Source organism: Centroberyx affinis, unplaced genomic scaffold, assembly GCF_046629955.1.
Source record: "Centroberyx affinis isolate AG114_WGS23_722 - 3 ecotype Tasmania unplaced genomic scaffold, CSIRO-AGI_Caff_v1 ptg007179l_1, whole genome shotgun sequence".
In the NCBI taxonomy this organism is placed as follows: Eukaryota; Metazoa; Chordata; class Actinopteri; order Beryciformes; family Berycidae; genus Centroberyx; species Centroberyx affinis.
Window position 1 is genome coordinate 7,501 of NW_027283632.1, and position 20,000 is coordinate 27,500.

General features: G+C 43.0%; 2 protein-coding genes across 2 annotated transcripts in view; both read left to right on the forward strand.

Annotated features, from left to right (window-relative positions):
* Positions 1–1,609, forward strand: part of LOC139639362 (stabilin-1-like) — a 5,003-nt gene extending 3,394 nt beyond the window's left edge. Inside the window, exons 4-5 of the mRNA XM_071513447.1 lie at positions 117–212; positions 1,481–1,609. Coding sequence (XP_071369548.1) covers positions 117–212; positions 1,481–1,609 — 225 coding nt within the window. The remainder of the gene's footprint in view (positions 1–116; positions 213–1,480) is intronic.
* A 6,274-nt stretch (positions 1,610–7,883) lies between these two features.
* Positions 7,884–20,000, forward strand: part of LOC139639360 (stabilin-2-like) — a 13,825-nt gene continuing 1,708 nt past the window's right edge. The window contains exons 1-8 of the mRNA XM_071513446.1: positions 7,884–7,988; positions 8,579–8,656; positions 10,133–10,234; positions 10,524–10,628; positions 12,938–13,072; positions 15,450–15,578; positions 16,525–16,578; positions 18,183–18,296. Of these exons, the coding sequence (XP_071369547.1) occupies positions 7,884–7,988; positions 8,579–8,656; positions 10,133–10,234; positions 10,524–10,628; positions 12,938–13,072; positions 15,450–15,578; positions 16,525–16,578; positions 18,183–18,296 (822 nt within the window). The remainder of the gene's footprint in view (positions 7,989–8,578; positions 8,657–10,132; positions 10,235–10,523; positions 10,629–12,937; positions 13,073–15,449; positions 15,579–16,524; positions 16,579–18,182; positions 18,297–20,000) is intronic.

The following is a 20,000-nucleotide window of genomic DNA, read 5'->3' on the forward strand; positions in this document are numbered from 1 at the left end:
GAACCCTCACACCCAATGGTGAAAAGTAGGGTAATGAACTGAACATCTTTGGTGCTATTACCAATTGCCAACCAATTGTCAATTACCTGTCTGTCTGCCTGTCTGTCTGTCTGTAGAGTGAGTGTGTATGTAAGACAGGTTTCATGGGGGATGGAATCATCTGTGACTTCATCAACCCCTGCCTCAAGAACAACGGAGGCTGCCACGCCATGGTACACACACACACACACACACACACACACACACACACACACACAGTATCTGCCTCTATGATTGGTGTTGTATTTAGATTTAAACATGAAGGAGAAACAGATGAGACCGTTTGCTGCTGAACACTGCAGCATCAACACAGCGAAGAACCGCAGGAAGTAGAAAGCGGCGGACAAAGTGATGTCGCCCGCCGACTTCCTGCTCGTCTGTCTGGAGAACAGGAAGTGGGATTCGACAGAAGAGTCGCTCCCACCGAGTCCGAGTCTTCAGGAAAATGTATTCTTCTTCTACATCGAGTCGCTGTAGCTTACCTGCAGCTTCCTGCTCCTCTCCAGAATCTGAGCGTGGGGCGCAGAGGCGGGGACTCGAGTCACATGACTTGGAAACAGTTATATTTGCTTGAGACTTGACTTGTTGCATGAAGAGAAGACTTGAGACTGGACTTGACTTGGGTTCTGGTGACTTGGGACTTGACTCTGACTTGTACTCTGATGACTTGAAAAGGTTTCTAAAGTCTTGACTTGAGATCTTGTGTTTGTGTAAATGACTCAGATTGAAAGTGATGAGATTTGTTCCAGCAGACGACTGAATTTAAATTCTGTTTTCTGAATTTGTATGGAATGATTGAATTTATTGAAGTTGAAACTGATTATAGAAATCAAACTCATGATGCTCTTACCAAGTTTTTATCCTATTAAAACCATATTGCATTGAAAAGTCCTAGATATTTAGTTTTCTTTAAGATATTAAATTGATACTGGACTTGTCAAAGTTTGTAAAGATGACTATTAAATAATGTATAATGTATTCACTTTGTCTTCATCCTGTCTTCACTTTGACTTGACTTGGTAATTTACATTTAGACTTGGGACTTGACCTGAGACTTGTGCCTCAAGAGTTGAGACTGACTTGGGACTCGAGCAAAGTTGACTCGGTCACACCTCTGGCAGAGCGACACCAGACCAGAGGAGCTGTGATTGTGATTGAGCTGTGACTCGCTCGGTGGCTCCTCCTCCTGTCTGTCTGTCTGTCTGTGGGCCGACAGTGAAGACAACATGGAGCAGACGAAGAGAGACGAGCTGAGGAGGTTCAGATGTTCCTCTGGACCACAGATCGTCTCCAGATGAACTGAAACATCCACAACATGAGTTTCACTGTGACTTCTAATAAACGGCCTGCAGTGGTGTTCACAGAGGAACGACAGTGTGTCTCTGAGAGGCTTTAGTTGCCAGGCGACCAAAACAAAACCACACCCCTTTTCTGTTGTCAGGCGAAGTGTGAGCTGAAGAAGGGAGGAAACCTCACCTGCACCTGTCCTGACGGCTACGCTGGAGACGGGACCGTCTGCTACGGGACACTACTGGAGGTACCACAAAATACTGACATTGTTTTAGTATAATAAACACATGGATGTACTGTAGTTTATTAACTATCATATTATATATGAAATATTAGCTCAATGTTGCAATTATACATTAGGGATATTACAATGTTGTAATATCCCTAATGTACTGTATATACATACTTTAAGACACTGTGTGTGTGTGTGTGTGTGTGTGTGTGTGTGTGTGTGTGTGTGTGTGTGTGTGTTTAGGAGCTGGACGTGGACCCAAAGTTCTACAGTTTCTATCGACTGATCCAAGTAAGAACCAGACTAACTCCTCCGTTATAACACTAGTAGTTGTAGCAGTAGTACTAGTATTAGTAGTAGTAGTACTAGTAGTAGCAGTAGTAGTAGTAGTATTATTATTAATAGTAGTAGTAATCATACTGTTCCATCATCACTTCTGTCAGTGTGTTTGGGATTTGCTCTACAATAATTGGACTGGATCATGGATAATACTGAGCTCAGCTTTGTGTGTGTGTGTGTGTGTGTGTGTGTGTGTGTGTGTGTGTGTGTGTGTGTGTGTGTAATCAGAGATACAGTGGCTCTCCTGAGGACCTGAGTGGGAACCTCACAGTGTTGGTTCCGTCCAGAGAAGCTCTGAGGAACCAGAGTTCTGATGTGGAGACGTTCTGGACGCACCGCCACCGCCTGCCTCACTTCCTGCGGTCAGTCTGCTCCGCCCCGCGGCGCCCAGCCTCATGAACATTACACACCGTAACACCTGAAACTGAAACTGAACCTCTGTATGGGAACCCGGGGCGAGTCAGAGCCGGAATCAGATCAACGTGCGTAGCCGTTACCGTAGCAACCGATCTGGTACAGACCTGAAATAGAAACTACTCTTGTAAAATGGTGAATTGATCTGGATGGCATCACTGTGTCATTTGGTCCAAATAAAACTCAGATGTTTTTGGCAGATGATATCTCCTTAACTTTTCAGTTAACGCGTTAACACACGTTAACGAGTAGAATCTGGTCTGTTTGTGGTATCTGGAAACAGAGGCAGAGTGAGAGCTCTCTGTTTTTTGCTCGTCTCAGGTGATAGTCATGTACACTGCCTGTAGCTACAGTTAGTGCACAACACAACAGCTGTGGTGTGGGAGGAGCCAAAAAGTATTTATTACACCAAACAGAAAGTTCAGCAGACGGCCAGAAAAACAATGTGACATCATCCAGAAAGGCCGCCGTTTCCCAGCATCCTCCCTGGTCCTCCTCGGCGTCTGGAGAGAGAGATGAAGGGACTGGGGGTAATGCGTTATAGTAATCAGATTACTATTTTGTGGTAACAAGTAACTTAACGTGGTATTTTTTCAAATTAAGGAATCAGTTATTTGCTGTTTTCATTATCTTTCTATTTCCTTCCATAAAGTTAAAATGAAAGTCTCATGCTTCATGTCATCGTGTTGTTGTTGTTGTTGTTGTTGGAGCCACATATAAACTTCAGTAACTGGAATCACTCACATTATTTTGAACTGATCAGAGAAAAGTGTAAAAACATTAGATATCCTGCAGGTTTTCCACTGCGGACAAACAGCTGTCGTCTGCAAAGAATAGCACTTCAGATTTAAAGAAGCATTTGCATAAAAAGCACAAATACAGCGACACCTGAGGAGAATAGCAGGTAACTTGAAATACTCTAAATAGTTACTTTTAATAAAGAGTAACTAAGTAAAGTAACTGGTTACTATTTAATTGCAGTAACTTAGTAAAGTAACTAGTTAAGTGCATTTTATACTTTAAGGAAACAGCGTCTCTGCACAAACTGACGCTATGTGACGTGTGTGTGTGGTTGAAGAGTCTCTGTAAGTGTCTCTGTAAGTGTCTCTCTGTAAGTGTCTCTGTAAGTGTCTCTCTGTAAGTGTCTCTAGTGATTGGTTCAGATACGTCGGTCACTAGTGATTGGTTCGGGGGAAATCAACCCCCCCACACACAGAAAACGATGAGGAAATCTCAGCTGGATGATGGAGTGGAACCAGAAGTAGATTTATCCAGATTAGTTCTGGATTTAAACATCGTCCAGCAAGTTCAGGAAGTGAGATGACACGTTCTTCTTTGTTTGTGTTACTGTACCCATTTCCTGTCGCTCTTCCTGGTTGCAGAGCCCACTTCCTGCCGGGGATCTACTCTATAGAAGATCTGGACAGACTGGTGGGCCGCAGGCTGCCCTCCCTCCACCCCCCCACACACTGGGAGGTCAGCAACAGCAGCGGTGTAAGTCTGAACATTTACATTATATTTACAACAGTGGGATTGGTGTCATGTCAGAAGAAGAAGAAGAAGAAGAAGAAGGATGGGACGGCCAATCATTGCTGCAACTTGGAAGTGTTCCTATGTTTTGAATGAATTTAAAATCAACCGTAAACCAACTGCAGCAGATCCGAGCCACTTTCCTTCAGTTGATTGTATTGTTCAGTTCAAGTTGAAGTTCAGTGTCTTTACTGTCCTGGGGGAAGTCGGTCACGCAGTCCGGTAAACACAAAGGTAAAAAATGACACGGAACAAAACCGAACACGTAAAAAACATAAAAACATACAAGCTTCAGAACCTCTGAGATAAGATCAGTTATCGTTCATGAAACAGTCCGGTGCAAAAATGCAGAAGAGCCTGTGAATATAACTGATGATTTTGATTTTTATCATCCTGGACTGTCGAGTGGAAACTATCAGAACATCTCACACATCCTCCCTGAAGGCTCCAGCTGCAGACGGATGTGAACAGTTTCTCCAAGGTGGCAGGTCATTTACAGTAAATCTGATTTGACATGAACGCAGCTCAAACTTCAATTGCTGCATCCCCAATATTAGAAGTAGGAAGAGGGTGAAAGGTCAGAGGTCACAGAGGTCTCAGAGAGGAAGTGATGTCAATTTGATTTTCAGCAGAAAGTCAAGGAGGAGGATGGAGAGAAAAAAAACTGTGGTTCAGTCTGTGAGTTTCATGTCCTGGACTGTCTGATTATAATAATAATAATAATAATAATAATAATAATAATAACAACAATAATAATAATGATAATAACAACAACAATGATAATAATAATAATAATAATAATAATAATAATAATAAACTTTATTTGGTAACAATAATAAGGGTCACTAAGTTATTAACAGTTAACTAATGTGTCTGGTAATCATTTACTAATGGTGTTCATGTTAACTAAGGTATTAATTTATACATTATTTAATAGTTTATAAAGATGACTATTAAATAATGTATAAATTAATACTTTAGTTAACATGAACACCATTAATAAATTACACATTAGTTAATGCTTATTAAGCATTAACTAACCCTTAACTTATTGACCCTTATTGTAAAGTGTTACCCTTTATATAGCAACAAAAAACAAAATGTTATAAAGTGCTTTCCAAACAGTTAAATTAAATAAATACACTGAGTACATAGAACAGAAGACAAGAGATAAAAAAAAAAAATGAAACCAGACGTGAAGTAAAATTAAGATAAAATAAAATTAAGATAAAATAAAGTAAAATAAAATAAAGTTAAATAAGAATATAAGGAGACAGACAGGGTTACAAACTGAGATTAAAAAAATAAGACATAAAAAACAAACGAAACCAGACATGAGGATAAACAGAACATTTAAATAGAAGGAAACCGACAGGATTAGGAACAGGGATAAAAATAAAAAATGGCACATAAAAGAACATTATAAGAACACTGTGTGCCTTAAAGACATGAAGACAGGATGAAGACAGAGTGAAGACAGGATGAAGACAAAGTGAATACATTATACATTATTTAATAGTCATCTTTACAAACTATTAAATAATGTATAAATTAATACCTTAGTTAACATGAACACCATTAGTAAATTACACATTAGTTAACTGTTAAGGGTTAGTTAACCCTTATTAAGCATTAACTAACCCTTAACTTAGTGACCCTTATTGTAAAGTGTTACCCATTCTTCTGTCGAAACAGATCCTGTTTTCCATGGCCTACTAGAAAGACTAACAGATGTGCTTTTCCTTTCTGTCCTGGATTATGGGGACATAATCTACAGAAATGCATCTGCTACCACGCTAAAGACATTAGATGCAGTTTATCACTCAGATCTTAGATTTATAACAGGCGATAGTCACAGTACCCACCATTGCATCCTCTATAACAAGGTTGGTTGGCCCTCCCTTAGTATCAAGAGAGACCAGGGGCCGGATTCACCAATGTGTTCTTAAGATAGATCTTAAGAAATGACATAAGAGGAAAATTTAGGAAGTTCTTAAGAGGCTCTTAGTAACAGTCTCATTTCTTACGAATATCTTTAATTTTCCTACTTAAGAACTTCTCAAAATAGGGCCTGAATTAATTCTGGTTAATAAACTTTAGGCTTACTGCCATTGAGGCTTGGAGACAAGGCTAGGAGGCTAGGAGACAAGGCTAGGAGGCTAGGAGACAAGGCTAGGAGGCAACCCAAAGTGCTTCCATCTACAAAACAATTGGGGAAAAACCTATTTAGAGCAACTAGAGCAAAGATTTTCAGCAGACATGAGACAGAGGCCTACCTGGCCCTACACCAAATAAAGCTTTACAATAAATGTTCATCTTAATGTTAGGTGTAGGGAAACCTATGAAGACTTTGAACTATAACCTACTTGTCTAAAATGTGTTTAAATATATGATATTAGAGGCTTACCTTTTCACTGTAGGAGTTTTAAGACAGGTGAAGGGCCGTCTTAAAGTTAAGAAAAAAATCAAGAACAAATTTGAGAACTTTCATTTCAAGAATACCATTTATTCCTAAGTTTTTTCTTAGGAAGAAACATAAGAAGAAAGTTAAGAAAATATATAAGAACTGTTTTTGAGAATAGCATTTTTTCCAATTTTTTTTCTTAAGACTAAAGTTAAGAAAAAAATGGCACTTGAGAGATTTTTTTTCTTAAGAGGGTTTTGTGAATCCGGCCCCTGCATTGGTTTATGTTTATTTACAAAGCCCTTGTTGGGAGATTACCATTCTACCTTAATTCACTTTTACACTGGAGTATTGGAGCCTGCCACACGCTCCCAGGACTGTCTGATGCTTGAGGTCCCGCGTGTCTCCACGGACCTCGGAAAGACCGCTTTTAAGTTTTGTGCTCCGCATACTTGGAATATTTTACAGGGTTTGTTGAAATATGATTCCCTCGTTCTCCTGGGACAGTTTCAGTCAAAGATATCAACTCTGGTTAACCTTAATTGCACCTGTTTTAAATGATGTACTTGTGAGGATGGACTGATCTGTGTGATTCTGTTTTTGAATTGTCTTTTTTGTTTGTTTATTTAGTTGTTTATTTATTCATTAATTTCCTCTTTTGTGTTATTTGTGATTTTCTCTAATTGTAATCTCGGCACCACTGGAAAAGAGGGTCTCAACCCTCAGTGTCTTCCGAGAACTAAATAAAGGTTGATACCAAAGCAACGACCCGGGTCACAGGTGGAGGTGGTGAGAGGGTCTGGCCAGGTGAACCCAGTGAGGAAACCCTGGAGAAGACTTGTCATCAGGCATTCAGAACCTTGTTACAGTCTGAAAACTATTCCAGGCGGACTGTGCAGCACAGTGTGATCTATCAAGAGAAAAAAAAAATATCATGCGAGGTTAGCTGGTTAAATGTAAGCACTGTACTTCAGTTTCATCAGTATCATTCAACAACAATATTACAGCCTACTTTCTAAGCCTGTTCATTATTACATTCCATATTGAATTTATTGAGAACTGGAGACCTTCCTCTCCTGTTTGATTTCACACTCATACTCCTTTTCCACCTAATTAGCTCTGGTTCTTGAACCGGTTCCGTTCAGGATTCTTGGAACCTCGGTGCTATCTAGCGAACCGGCCCGCGTTTCCACCAGTTTTGAGCAGAACCATTGTGATCAAGGCTGCGTCATCAGGAGGCGTGGCACAACGCACACAGGAAGTAAACAGTAGCAGCCAGATGGCGGATCGCATTGATTACCTGCGAGCTTTTGTTCTGTTATTACAGATATTTGTTTTTATCCAAAAAACAAGCATGGACCAACTATTAATGATAAGAAGATGTAGACGACTATTATGTGCAATTACTTTCCAACCTGTAGCCATACCATATGACACGCCCACTGATGTCGTCACGGTGCGCACTTGAAAACCTGCTGTTTTTTAGTTCCAGCTGGGAACCAACTTTTCGGGTTCTGAACCAATTTATTTTTGGTCGAAATGCTCCAAACGCTTCAAAATTAGGTGCGCGAACCGGAACGGAACCTGTTCCATGTTGGTGGAAAAGGGGTATCTGAGGATTCAAATCCTTGAACCATGTGGCCCCACGATGCACCAGGGACTTGTGTGGCCCTAAACGAGCATAAACTGTTTCTGCCGAGGCCGGCTCCGGCAGACAGTCTCACAGAATGGAAAAACTCAGTAAAGAGCCAGAAACTCAGAACTGGACTGAAGTGCAGAACTGGAGGAAATGGACAGAGTTACGTTCCACCTCAGACAGACAGACATGTATTTCTTTTTTTTTTTTAAGTCCCCATGAAATGAACTCCCATTACCTTTACTTCCTGGAAAACAGAGTGTCTGTCATGGTGACTTCATGCTGCACCAGGAGGCGGAAATATAAATTTCTAACCGATAAAAACCATCAGAACGATCCCGCCCCTCCACCCCACCCATCAAATCAAACTGCCTGTCACTCACTGACTCATATTCCATTGGTTTAGACTTTTGAAGTTTGCTCCTTCACTGCATTAAGTCCCGCCCCAACATCCTGTTTCAACAGGAAATGCATCAAATCCAGGAAGTAAAGATGCCATTTCATGGGGTCTCAAAGATTTTTTTTCTTTAGCATTTTCGCCTTTTTTATTTAACATTTCAAAGTAGAGAGAGGGACAGGAAAGAGTAGGAGAGAGGGGGAAGACAGGCTGGACTCAAACCCAGGTCGCCACGGTGACAAGTTATGATCCGCAGGACGACTCCGTGTGTTTGAAGTGTTGTTTGTCTTCTTCCAGCTGATCCACATAGGAAACGCCTCCATCCTCACCGCCAACCTGCCTGCAGTCAACGGCTACATCCACATCATCGACCAGGTGAGATGATGGGAGGTCTGCAGCCCGGACCTGCAGCCCGGACCTGCAGCTCGGACCTGCAGCCCGGACCTGCAGCCCGGACCTGCAGCCCAGTCTGAGGCTGCACCTGTTTATCACACCACTGATTTCATCTTGTCTCCAGACCTATCAGCTTCTTTCATTATATTTTTAGTCAAATTCTCTCTCTGCACTGGCAGATAATTTGCTGGATTGAGTAAATTTCACTTGATTCATGCCAATATGACTTCTTTCAAGAAATCTGGAAACAAGAAACTTTCTCCAAGACAATTTCACTTTTACAAAGTGAATGTCCTGAAACAAGTGACATTCTCCTGGAAAAAAGTCTCATTTGTTGAAACTGGTAAATTTGTGTGTCAGTGAGATGATTTCACTAAAACAGTCATGAGATAAGCTCATAGGTCTGGAGACAAGAGGAAAATCACTGGACAGCTGGTCATTTTTGCAGCGTGTGACAGTCTCTCCTCTTGTGAAATGTGTTGTTTTCACAAGATGTGGGTTTTTGTTTTTTGGAGAGAAAAATCAATAATCAGCAATTTTCCACTTATATTTTGTGAGTTCAAAATTCATCGATTAATTTCTCGCTCATCTGCCACAGGAAAATATCTTCCAGTCATTTCGATTCACATCAGAGGTGGAGACTCGAGTCATAATTTTAATTGATTGAGACTTGACTTGACTTGGGTTCTGGTGACTTGGGACTTGACTCTGACTTGTACTCTGATGACTTGAAAAGGTTTCTAAAGTCTTGACTTGAGATCTTGTGTTTGTGTAAATGACTTAGATTGAAAGTGATGAGATTTGTTCCAGCAGACGACTGAATTTAAATTCTGTTTTCTGAATTTGTATGGAATGATTGAATTTATTGAAGTTGAAACTGATTATAGAAATCAAACTCATGATGCTCTTACCAAGTTTTTATCCTATTAAAACCATACTGCATTGAAAAGTCCTAGATATTTAGTTTTCTTTAAGATATTAAATTGATACTGGACTCTTGATTTGTTCTGACTTGACTTGCTGTTCTACATTTAGACTTGAAACTTGAGCCTCAAGACTTGAGACTGACTTGGGACTCGAGCAAAGCTGACTTGGTCCCACCTCTGATTCACATTGGACTGTAGGTATTCAGCTGGCTCTTATCCAGATGTTCTAAATGAAAGACAGAGCGTCACAGTTTCTCCAGACTGTTCAGCTTCAGTCTTCAGTCTTTGTCAATTTCACCACAAATAATCAAAAGGAAGATCGAAAAATTTGCCTTGAGAGTTTTTTCTGGATAAAATGAAACTAAATGAAAGTGCAAACTTCTGCAAAGTCGAGTATTTCTGGTTGCTATGAGAATATGAATTCACTTCATTTGTATTGAACTTTACTTTAAAACAGAGTTTACAAAATGCTTTAACACATATAATCAAAAACGCCTGTTTGTTTGTTTGTTTGTTTGGTGGGTGTGGTCAGATTCTGGCTCCGCCCCTCTCAGACCTTCCCCCCACCCCCCCCATCCTGATGGACTTCCTGAACTCCTCTTCCAACTTTACTCTGTTCAGACAATATGCACTGGTAAGATCTATCTATCTATCTATCTATCTATCTATCTATCTATCTATCTATCTATCTATCTATCTATCTATCTATCTATCTATCTATCTATCTATCTATCTATCTATCTATCTATCTATCTATCTATCTATCTATCTATCTATCTATCTATCTATCTATCTATCTATCTATCTATCTATCTATCTGTCTGTCTGTCAGTCAAAACTCCACCTAGTAATTTAGTTTTTTTTCAGGCTTGTGTGTGTCTGTGTGTGTGTGTGTGTGTGTGTGTGTGTGTGCGTTTCCTCAGATGTACAACCTGTCGGCGGAGTTGAGTGTGTTTGATTTCACCCTGCTGCTGCCGACAGACGAGGCCATCAGGCAGCACCTCGCCAAGACTAACTCCACCCAGCTGGTAGGTCCTGACAGGTCAAACATGCTAACTCCACCCAGCTGCTGCAGTCAGTGTGTTCAGAATAAGATATCATGCCAGAGGTGTGACCGAGTCAACTTTGCTCAAGTCCCAAGTCAGTCTCAAGTCTTGAGGCTCAAGTCTCAAGTCTAAATGTAGAACAGCAAGTCAAGTCAGAACAAATCAAGAGTCCAGTATCAATTTAATATCTTAAAGAAAACTAAATATCTAGGACTTTTCAATGCAATATGGTTTTAATAGGATAAAAACTTGGTAAGAGCATCATGAGTTTGATTTCTAGAATCAGTTTCAACTTCAATAAATTCAATCATTCCATACAAATTCAGAAAACAGAATTTAAATTCAGTCGTCTGCTGGAACAAATCTCATCACTTTCAATCTAAGTCATTTACACAAACACAAGATCTCAAGTCAAGACTTTAGAAACCTTTTCAAGTCATCAAAGTACAAGTCAGAGTCAAGTCCCAAGTCACCAGAACCCAAGTCAGAGTCAAGTCCCAAGTCTTCTCTTCATGCATCAAGTCAGGTCTTTAGGCTTTAGAACCTGTTCTGGACTGATATGAGGAAGATATTTCTCTCTATCTGAAGGTAAACAGGAAGACAGCAGTGGGAGACCGGACCAAGCACATTCTGACAATATATAAAAAACAAGTCTCTCACTTTTTTTCGCCTATTTACAATTAATATCAAACGTATTATTTTCTTTGTTCTGTTAGTTTCCTCCGACCGGATTTCGGTGTTCCACTTGTTCAGACTGAACGGTTTAATAAACATAAAGAAAGAGATTCACTTCAAAACAATTCAGCAGCTTGGCTCGTTTTTTAAATATTGTCAGAATCTGCTGTGTCGGCGTTCCTTTATGTGCTTGAAGTGATTTTCAGACTGTTTCTCCAGACAATGGCAGTGAATGGAGAGAGAAAAAAACACAATTCTCCAGTCTGCTCTACCAGAGCAACAGATCACAGAATCACTGATTTGGGGTTTTATCATGGAGGAAGAGACACGAGCCAAGACTCTACCAGAGGCACACAGAGCTTTAACTCAGGCTTTCAACAGCAAACCCCTTAATTTTACCCCTGAAATGTCCTTAATTTCTCATTACATAAACATTAATTATCCATTAAAAATAGCAGCTGTAATAAAGTAAGGTTAGTATCATGGGTTTATAAGGGATTTATTCATGGGTTGGTTCACAGAGACTCTAGAGGTTTACAGAGTTATTAAGTGGAAATTCATGGAAAATTCCTCTCCCTGAATTTGACATTAAATTAGAAAGTAAGGAGTCAAGATGAAGGAGCAGCAGTTTCTGCTTGGTTTCACTCTCCTCTCCTCCTCTCCTCCTCTCCTCCTCTCCTCCTCTCCTCTCGTCTCCTCCTCTCCTCTTGTCTCCTCCTCTCCTCTCCTCTTGTCTCCTCCTCTCCTCTCCTCTTGTCTCCTCCTCTCCTCTCCTCTCCTCTCCTCTCCTCTCCTCTCCTCTCCTCTCGTCTCCTCCTCTCCTCTCCTGTCCTCTCCTCTCCTCTCCTCCTCTCCTCTCCTCTCCTGTCCTGTCCTCTCCTCTCCTCTCCTCCTCTCGTCTCCTCCTCACCTCTCCTCTCCTCTCCTCTCCTCTCCTCTCCTCTCCTCTCTCCTCCTCCTCTCCTCTCTCCTCCTCTCCTCTCCTCTCGTCTCCTCCTCTTCTCCTCTCCTCTCGTCTCCTCCTCTCCCCTCCTCTCCTCTCCTCTCATCTCTCCTCCTCTCCTCTCCTCTCCTCTCCTCTCATCTCTCCTCCTCTCCTCTCCTCTCCTCTCATCTCTCCTCCTCTCCTCTCCTCTCCTCTCCTCTCATCTCTCCTCCTCTCCTCTCCTCTCCTCTGGTGCTGAGTCAGGAGTGGATGGGCCAAAGTGACTGGGGTTCAGTTCCCAGTTTGTACATTTCTACCATGAGTCAAATTTTCATCTTTACATTTTAGTCAAACCTTAACCAAGTTGTTTTAGTTGTTTAAACTTTAGTCAACCTTTAGCTGAAAATGTCGTGTGCAATTCATGTTTTTGTCACAGAATCCAGTTTGTGGAGGAACGTCATTTTCACATAATTCGTGTCACAGCAGGAAATCTGAGTTTCAGAGTTTGTGTTCGTTTCAAGACTTTTTCTGAGATCCTGCTGAGGAGAGCAGAGGAAACACGAGGCTCAGAGACGCTCACATGCTCTGAGGCAACAGACAGAGGATTTTAACTGACAATCTCATTTACCATGAGGTCACTAACCTGTCTGTCTGTCTCTCTCTCTGTCTGCCTGCCTGTCTGTCTGTCCAGGACTCTGATGTGTTTAAATACCATGTGATCCTGAACCAGCTGTTGTTTCCTGACCACCTGACTGACGGCTCGCTGAGCAGCACCCTGCTGGGCAAAGACTACCAGGTCCAGTTCCACCTGGACAACAACAACCAGGTGAACTGAGCTGCATCACACATCTCCCAGATGTTGCTGGACCATGATGGAGGAACAGTGTGAACTGTGTGTTAGTGAATAAAGTGTAAATGTGTCTGAAGCAGCTGTCAGCAGAGAGCAGCTGAGTCAGCTTGTTGTGGTGTGGCTGTAGATCCATTCAGTAACGTTCTCAGTGAAAGTGAATAGTGTGATAAGGTGGATTTGTTTCCAAATGTAGGTTACTGTGACACAGTAAACTGTCTTGTCTTTAGCCCTAGTCTCTACTCCAAAACATGAAGAGTTGGAGCTTGAGAAGAGTCAGCTCAGTTAACCTGAACAAACTGTTAGCTAGCTAACTAGCCGGCAAACACACCGATGTTAATGTGAACACGCTAACGCTAGCTGCTACTAGCTACGTTAGCTAGTGTGCTAATCAGATGTGTTAACAACAAGACGGTGATGTTAGCTGACCAGATGCTATGGTTAGCTAGCTAACAAGCTGACATTATCTAAACACTAAATCAATCAGATGTGCTGTGAAAACAGGTCGTTAAATAAATCTTCATTCAGCAAAATATCAGGCTGATTAAAATAAACAGTAAATGCAGTGAAGTAAGTTCAGCTAGTGGGGAAATCAGTTTGAGAGTTGCAGAATAAGCTCAAATTTATTAAATCAACTCACACACTTTAAACACTAAACACGCTTTTTATTAAATCGTGGGACGATTTTAACACATTTTTTCGCATGAAATAGAGAGCCTAAGCCCCGCCCCTTCCTCTGTCCACCATGGGACCTTATTTCAGAAAAAATCTGTACGGTAGTCAACGGCGAGAGACAAATAATTGTTTGATCCCGTTTGAATTGTGCCATGAATTACACATATGATGTTTTGTCAATTTAAAAAATAATTTTCCAAGTCAAGAAAGTGTCAGTTTGTTGGGACTTTGGCTCTCTATATGACGTGCACAAAAAGTAGTGAAATAAAAGGCACAAATTAAGCAAAATGAAACAATGACATGTATACTCTGCAGAAGGTCTACAGCAGCGGTTCTCAACATGGGGTCCGGGGACCACCGGGGGTCCTTGAGGGGGTTCCAGGGGGTCCCCGGCAAACTGATGAATTGTTAAACTTCAGCATTAATTCATTTACAAGAAGTTAAGACAGAGAAAGCAGCAGAATGATGTTCTGATCAGTTTCTCTGTTATCTGTCATGGAGTTCTGGACTAAATCATCTGACAATACAAATATTCTCAGATTTGGGATCGAGAGACAAAATTTCATCAGATGGGGTCTGAGACTCTGATGTGGACTGGATCAGGGTCTGGATATGAAACAGGTTTGGGTGGGGAACGTCGGTCGTTCTGCACGTTCCGCCTGTTATTCCAAATGTTCTGCTGCGACAGCTGATTCTTTCCCTCAGTGCAGGAACAGAGGCTGGAGTTCTGCCAGACAGAACCGACAGAACCGACAGAACCGATAGACAGAACGGACAGAACGGACAGAACGGACAGAACGGACAGAACAGACAGAACTGATAGACAGAACGGACAGAACCGGCAGAACCGACAGAACGGACAGAACGGACAGAACAGACAGAACAGACAGAACCAATAGACAGAACGGACAGAACAGACACAACAGACAGAACCGACAGAACCGATAGACAGAACGGACAGAACGGACAGAACGGACAGAACAGACAGAACAGACAGAACAGACAGAACAGACAGAACCGATAGACAGAACGGACAGAACCGACAGAACAGACAGAACAGACAGAACAGACAGAACGGACAGAACGGACAGAACCGATAGACAGAACGGACAGAACCGACAGAACAGACAGAACAGACAGAACCGATAGACAGAACGGACAGAACGTACAGAACCGACACAACAGACAGAACAGACAGAACCGATAGACAGAACGGACAGAACGGACAGAACGGACAGAACAGACAGAACAGACAGAACCGATAGACAGAACGGACAGAACAGACAGAACAGACAGAACAGACAGAACGGACAGAACCGATAGACAGAACGGACAGAACCGACAGAACAGACAGAACAGACAGAACCGATAGACAGAACGGACAGAACAGACAGAACAGACAGAACAGACAGAACCGATAGACAGAACGGACAGAACAGACAGAACGGACAGAACAGACAGAACAGACAGAACAGACAGAACCGATAGACAGAACGGACAGAACAGACAGAACCGATAGACAGAACGGACAGAACAGACAGAACGGACAGAACGGACAGAACGGACAGAACGGACAGAACCGACAGAACCGACAGAACGGACAGAACGGACAGAACCGACAGAACGGACAGAACGGACAGAACCGACACAACAGACAGAACCGTGTTCTCCTCTCCTCCAGACGGCGGTGAACGACGTTCCTCTGGACGGGACGTTCATAGAGACGGAGAACGGCGTCATCATGGTCCTCCCTCAGGTCCTCAAAGTCCACAAGAACCGATGCAGCCAAACGGTCACTCTGCAGGTCAATGTAAGGAGGGGGGGGGGGGGGATAGAGGGAGGGAAGATAGAGGGGAAGATAGAGGGAGGGAAGATAGAGAGGAAGATAGAGGGGAAGATGGAGGGAGGGAAGATAGAGGGAGGGAAGATAGAGGGAGGGAAGATGGAGGGAGGGAAGATGGAGGGAGGGAAGATAGAGGGGAAGATAGAGGGGAAGATGGAGGGAGGGAAGATAGAGGGAGGGAAGATGGAGGGAGGGAAGATAGAGGGAGGGAAGATAGAGGGGAAGATAGAGGGAGGGAAGATAGAGCAGAAGATAGAGGGAGGGACGATAGAGGGGAAGATAGAGGGAGGGAAGATGGAGGGAGGGAAGATAGAGGGGAAGATAGAGGGAGGGAAGATAGAGAGGAAGATAGAGGGGAAGATGGAGGGAGGGAAGATAGAGCGGAAGATAGAGGGAGGGAAGATAGAGAAAGGGAAGATAGAGAAAGGGAAGATAGAGCGGAAGATAGAGGGGAAGATAGAGGGAGGGATGATAGAGGGGAAGATAGAGGGAGGGAAGATGGAGGGAGGGAAGATAGAGGGGAAGATAGAGGGAGGGAAGATAGAGAGGAAGATAGAGGGGAAGATGGAGGGAGGGAAGATAGAGCGGAAGATAGAGGGAGGGAAGATAGAGGGGAAGATAGAGGGAAGATAGAGGGAGGGAAGATGGAGGGGAAGATAGAGGGGAAGATAGAGGGAGGGAAGATAGAGGGAGGGAAGATAGAGGGAGGGAAGATAGAAGGGAAGATAGAGCGGAAGATAGAGGGGAAGATAGAGGGAGGGAAGATGGAGGGATGTTTTTCAGACACAATGGTACCAAACTAGATGTAAAGCTGTCTCTCTCTCTCTCTCTCTCTCTCTCTCTCTCTCTCTCTCTCTCTCTCTCTCTCTCTCTCTCTCTCTCTCTCTCTCTCTCTCTCTCTCTCTCTCTCCAGGGAAGATGTTCAGACTGTGATGGACCGCCTCGATGCCTCTTCAACTACAAACCAGTAAGACAGACAGACAGACAGGCAGAGAGACAGACAGACAGACAGACAGGTAGGCAGGCAGACAGGCAGACAGACAGACAGACAGACGGACAGGCAGACAGACAGACAGACAGACAGACAGACAGAGAGACAGAGAGACAGAGAGACAGACAGACAGTCAGACAGGCAGACAGGCAGGCAGGCAGGCAGGCAGGCAGGCAGGCAGGCAGACAGACAGACAGACAGACAGACAGACAGACAGACAGGCAGACATGATTATTAAACTAAAGAAATATGGATTTAGCAGTACGGCACTCTCTTGGATGGTCAGCTATCTATCTGAGAGATTGCAGAGAGTCTTTTTTAATGGTAGCCTATCTGAATGTATATACAACAGCTGTGGAGTTCCACCAGGAAGCTGCTTGGGCTCCTTACTTTTCTCTATTTTCACAAATGATCTGCCTCTAGCAATTGAGAATTCTAACATGGTAATGTATGCCGATGACACGACACTGTATAGCACTGCTTCAACGAAAATTGAACTAGTAACCGTCTTGAATCAAGATCTAGAGAGAGTGTCTATATGGGTTAAAAATAACAAGCTAGCCCTAAACATTTCAAAAACTAAAAGTATTGTTTTTGGCTCAAGAAGTATGCTTATTGGAGACCCACAGCTGCATCTATCGATGTCAGGGACGGCAACAGAACAGGTCAACAAGACAAAACTACTGGGTGTAATGTTGGATGGAATATTGTCGTGGTCTGATCACATTGACGGCATTGTGACCAAAATGGGAAGAGGCATAGCAATGATTAGAAAGTGCTCCACTTATTTAACATCTTCTATTATCTGTCAAGTAATACAGTCCTTGGTCTTTTGTCACCTGCAGTACTGCCCAGTTACAGGGTCAGCGGCAGCTAAGAAAGACATAAATAAACTACAACCAGTTCAAATCGAGCTGCCAGATCGGCTCCATTGCTCAACACGCACAAATATAGCATATATGCACACGGGCTTGTCCTGGTTCTCAGTTGAAATTAAACTCCACTATAGCCTCCTCATGTTCTTCAGAAATGTAGCATTTAATCAGACACCGGAATATTTCTTTAACCAAGTAATAAACACAAGCAACAGACATAACCATTACACCAGGAATGCCAGTTCAGGTCACCTGATACCTCCAACCCCCAAGGACAAACCTCCTCAAACGCAGTTATTTACCGTTCAGTAATGTCTTGGAGCTCACCACCTCCTCACATAACTCGCACGCAAAACAGATTGGCATTCAAAAAACTATTAAAGGCACTCTTGGGGCAGCTGACCATATGACTGGAACCAATTGTATTTGACCAAATCTAATGTATATTGTCAGTACTGATACTATACACCTACGTATCTGATTGTACCATTTTAACTGTATGTTTTATGTTATGTATTGTATGTATTATGTCTTATGTCCTTTTTGTGGACCCCAGGAAGATTAGCGGCCGCCAAGGCGTCAGCTAATGGGGATCCATTTAATAAACAATAAACAATAAACAGACAGACAGACAGACAGGCAGGCAGACAGACAGACAGACAGACAGGCAGACAGACAGACAGTGTCTCTGTGTCTCTCCTGCAGATCAGAAGTCAGTTTCCAGTCAACATGCGCTCCAACTGCAGATACAGGAAGCGGGTCGGATCCAGGAGGAAGTCAGTACCAGGCTGCATCATCAAGTGTCTCCGGGTTACCACGGTAACCACCACCACTCCCTCTAGTACTTTACTAATATACCACTAATACTACTACTACTACTGCTAGTACAACTGCTACTGCTGCTGTTACTGTCTGTCCCTCCACCGAGCAGATCCTGTTTCCTCCTGTCTGTCTGTCTGTCTGTCTGCCTGTCTGCCTGTCTGCCTGTCTGTCTGTCTGTCTGTCTCTCTGTCTCTCTCTCTGTCTGTCTGTCTGCCTGCCTGCCTGTCTGTCTCTCTGTCTGCCTGTCTGCCTGTCTGTCTCTCTGTCTGCCTGTCTGCCTGTCTGTCTGTCTGTCTCTCTGTCTCTCTCTCTGTCTGTCTGTCTGTCTGCCTCTCTGTCTCTCTCTCTGTCTGTCTGTCTCTCTGTCTGCCTGTCTCTCTGTCTGTCTGCCTGTCTGTCTGCCTGTCTGTCTGCCTGTCTGTCCGCCTGTCCGTAGTTATTTCAAACTTTATTAGCACTTAGAGTGTGAAAAGATTTTAACAAATCAGTTCTGCATGTAAAAAAAAAAATCAGGTAGACCACATTGCCTCTTAAATCATTGGGATATGTTATATGTTATACCATCTTAACAACAATAAATTGCTGAATTTAAACTGCTTCACAGGGTCAGTGGCAACCGGCTTCTAACTGAGACCGGCCTTTATTAGTCAAACCCTTCAGCCACCCGGACAGTGACAGGGACTTTTTTAGTTTTAATTGAAGTTTAATTGAAGTTTTACAGCAGCTGTCAGACACGGAGGATCCGTCTCTACTGACAACATTTCTACTTCCTGCTGTGAGGACTCAACATTTCTACTTCCTGCTGTGAGGACTCAACATTTCTACTTCCTGCTGTGAGGACTCAACATTTCTACTTCCTGCTGTGAGGACTCAACATTTCTACTTCCTGCTGTGAGGACTCAACATTTCTACTTCCTGCTGTGAGGACCCATCACACAGAGGGTTAGGGTGGAAAAAGGAGGAGAAGCAGCGGATGGTGATAAGGTCGTGTGACGTCAGCTGACCAGCTGCTTCTCTTCTGTCAGACAGCACAGACCGCCATCCAGTCTGATCCACATCCAGTCTGATCCACACCCAGTCTGATCCACATCCAGTCTGATCCACACCCAGTCTGATCCACATCCAGTCTGATCCACATCCAGTCTGATCCACACCCAGTCTGATCCACACCCAGTCTGATCCACACCCAGTCTGATCCACATCCAGTCTGATCCACACCCAGTCTGATCCACATCCAGTCTGATCCACACCCAGTCTGATCCACATCCAGTCTGATCTACATCCAGTCTGATCCAGTGTTGCTGTGACGGAAATTCACTTATTACAACGAGCGGTTTCTGCTCCGGCACTTTGACTTTCTCCGTCTCTGTTGTTATTGTTGTTGTTGTTGTTGTTGTTGTTGTTGTTGTTGTTATGGGCGACAGCCGGCCTCTCCTTCATCGTGATTGGTCGGCTGAGAAAAAAGCGTCAGTTTCCTGGAAAGAACCGTGAAATTATCGGTAACGCTAATTACTCCGGAGTTACGCTGTAATCTTTTGTACTGACGGTGTCCCAGTGCAGTACGAACCAGTACAGACATGTAGGTACAGGGGAACAACATGTGAAGTTATGCAATAAGGGGGAAACAATTCGGGAACTTACAAAGAACTTATACTGTAGTTATTTTTTAACTACTGGGTACCTATTCTATTATTTCAGAGT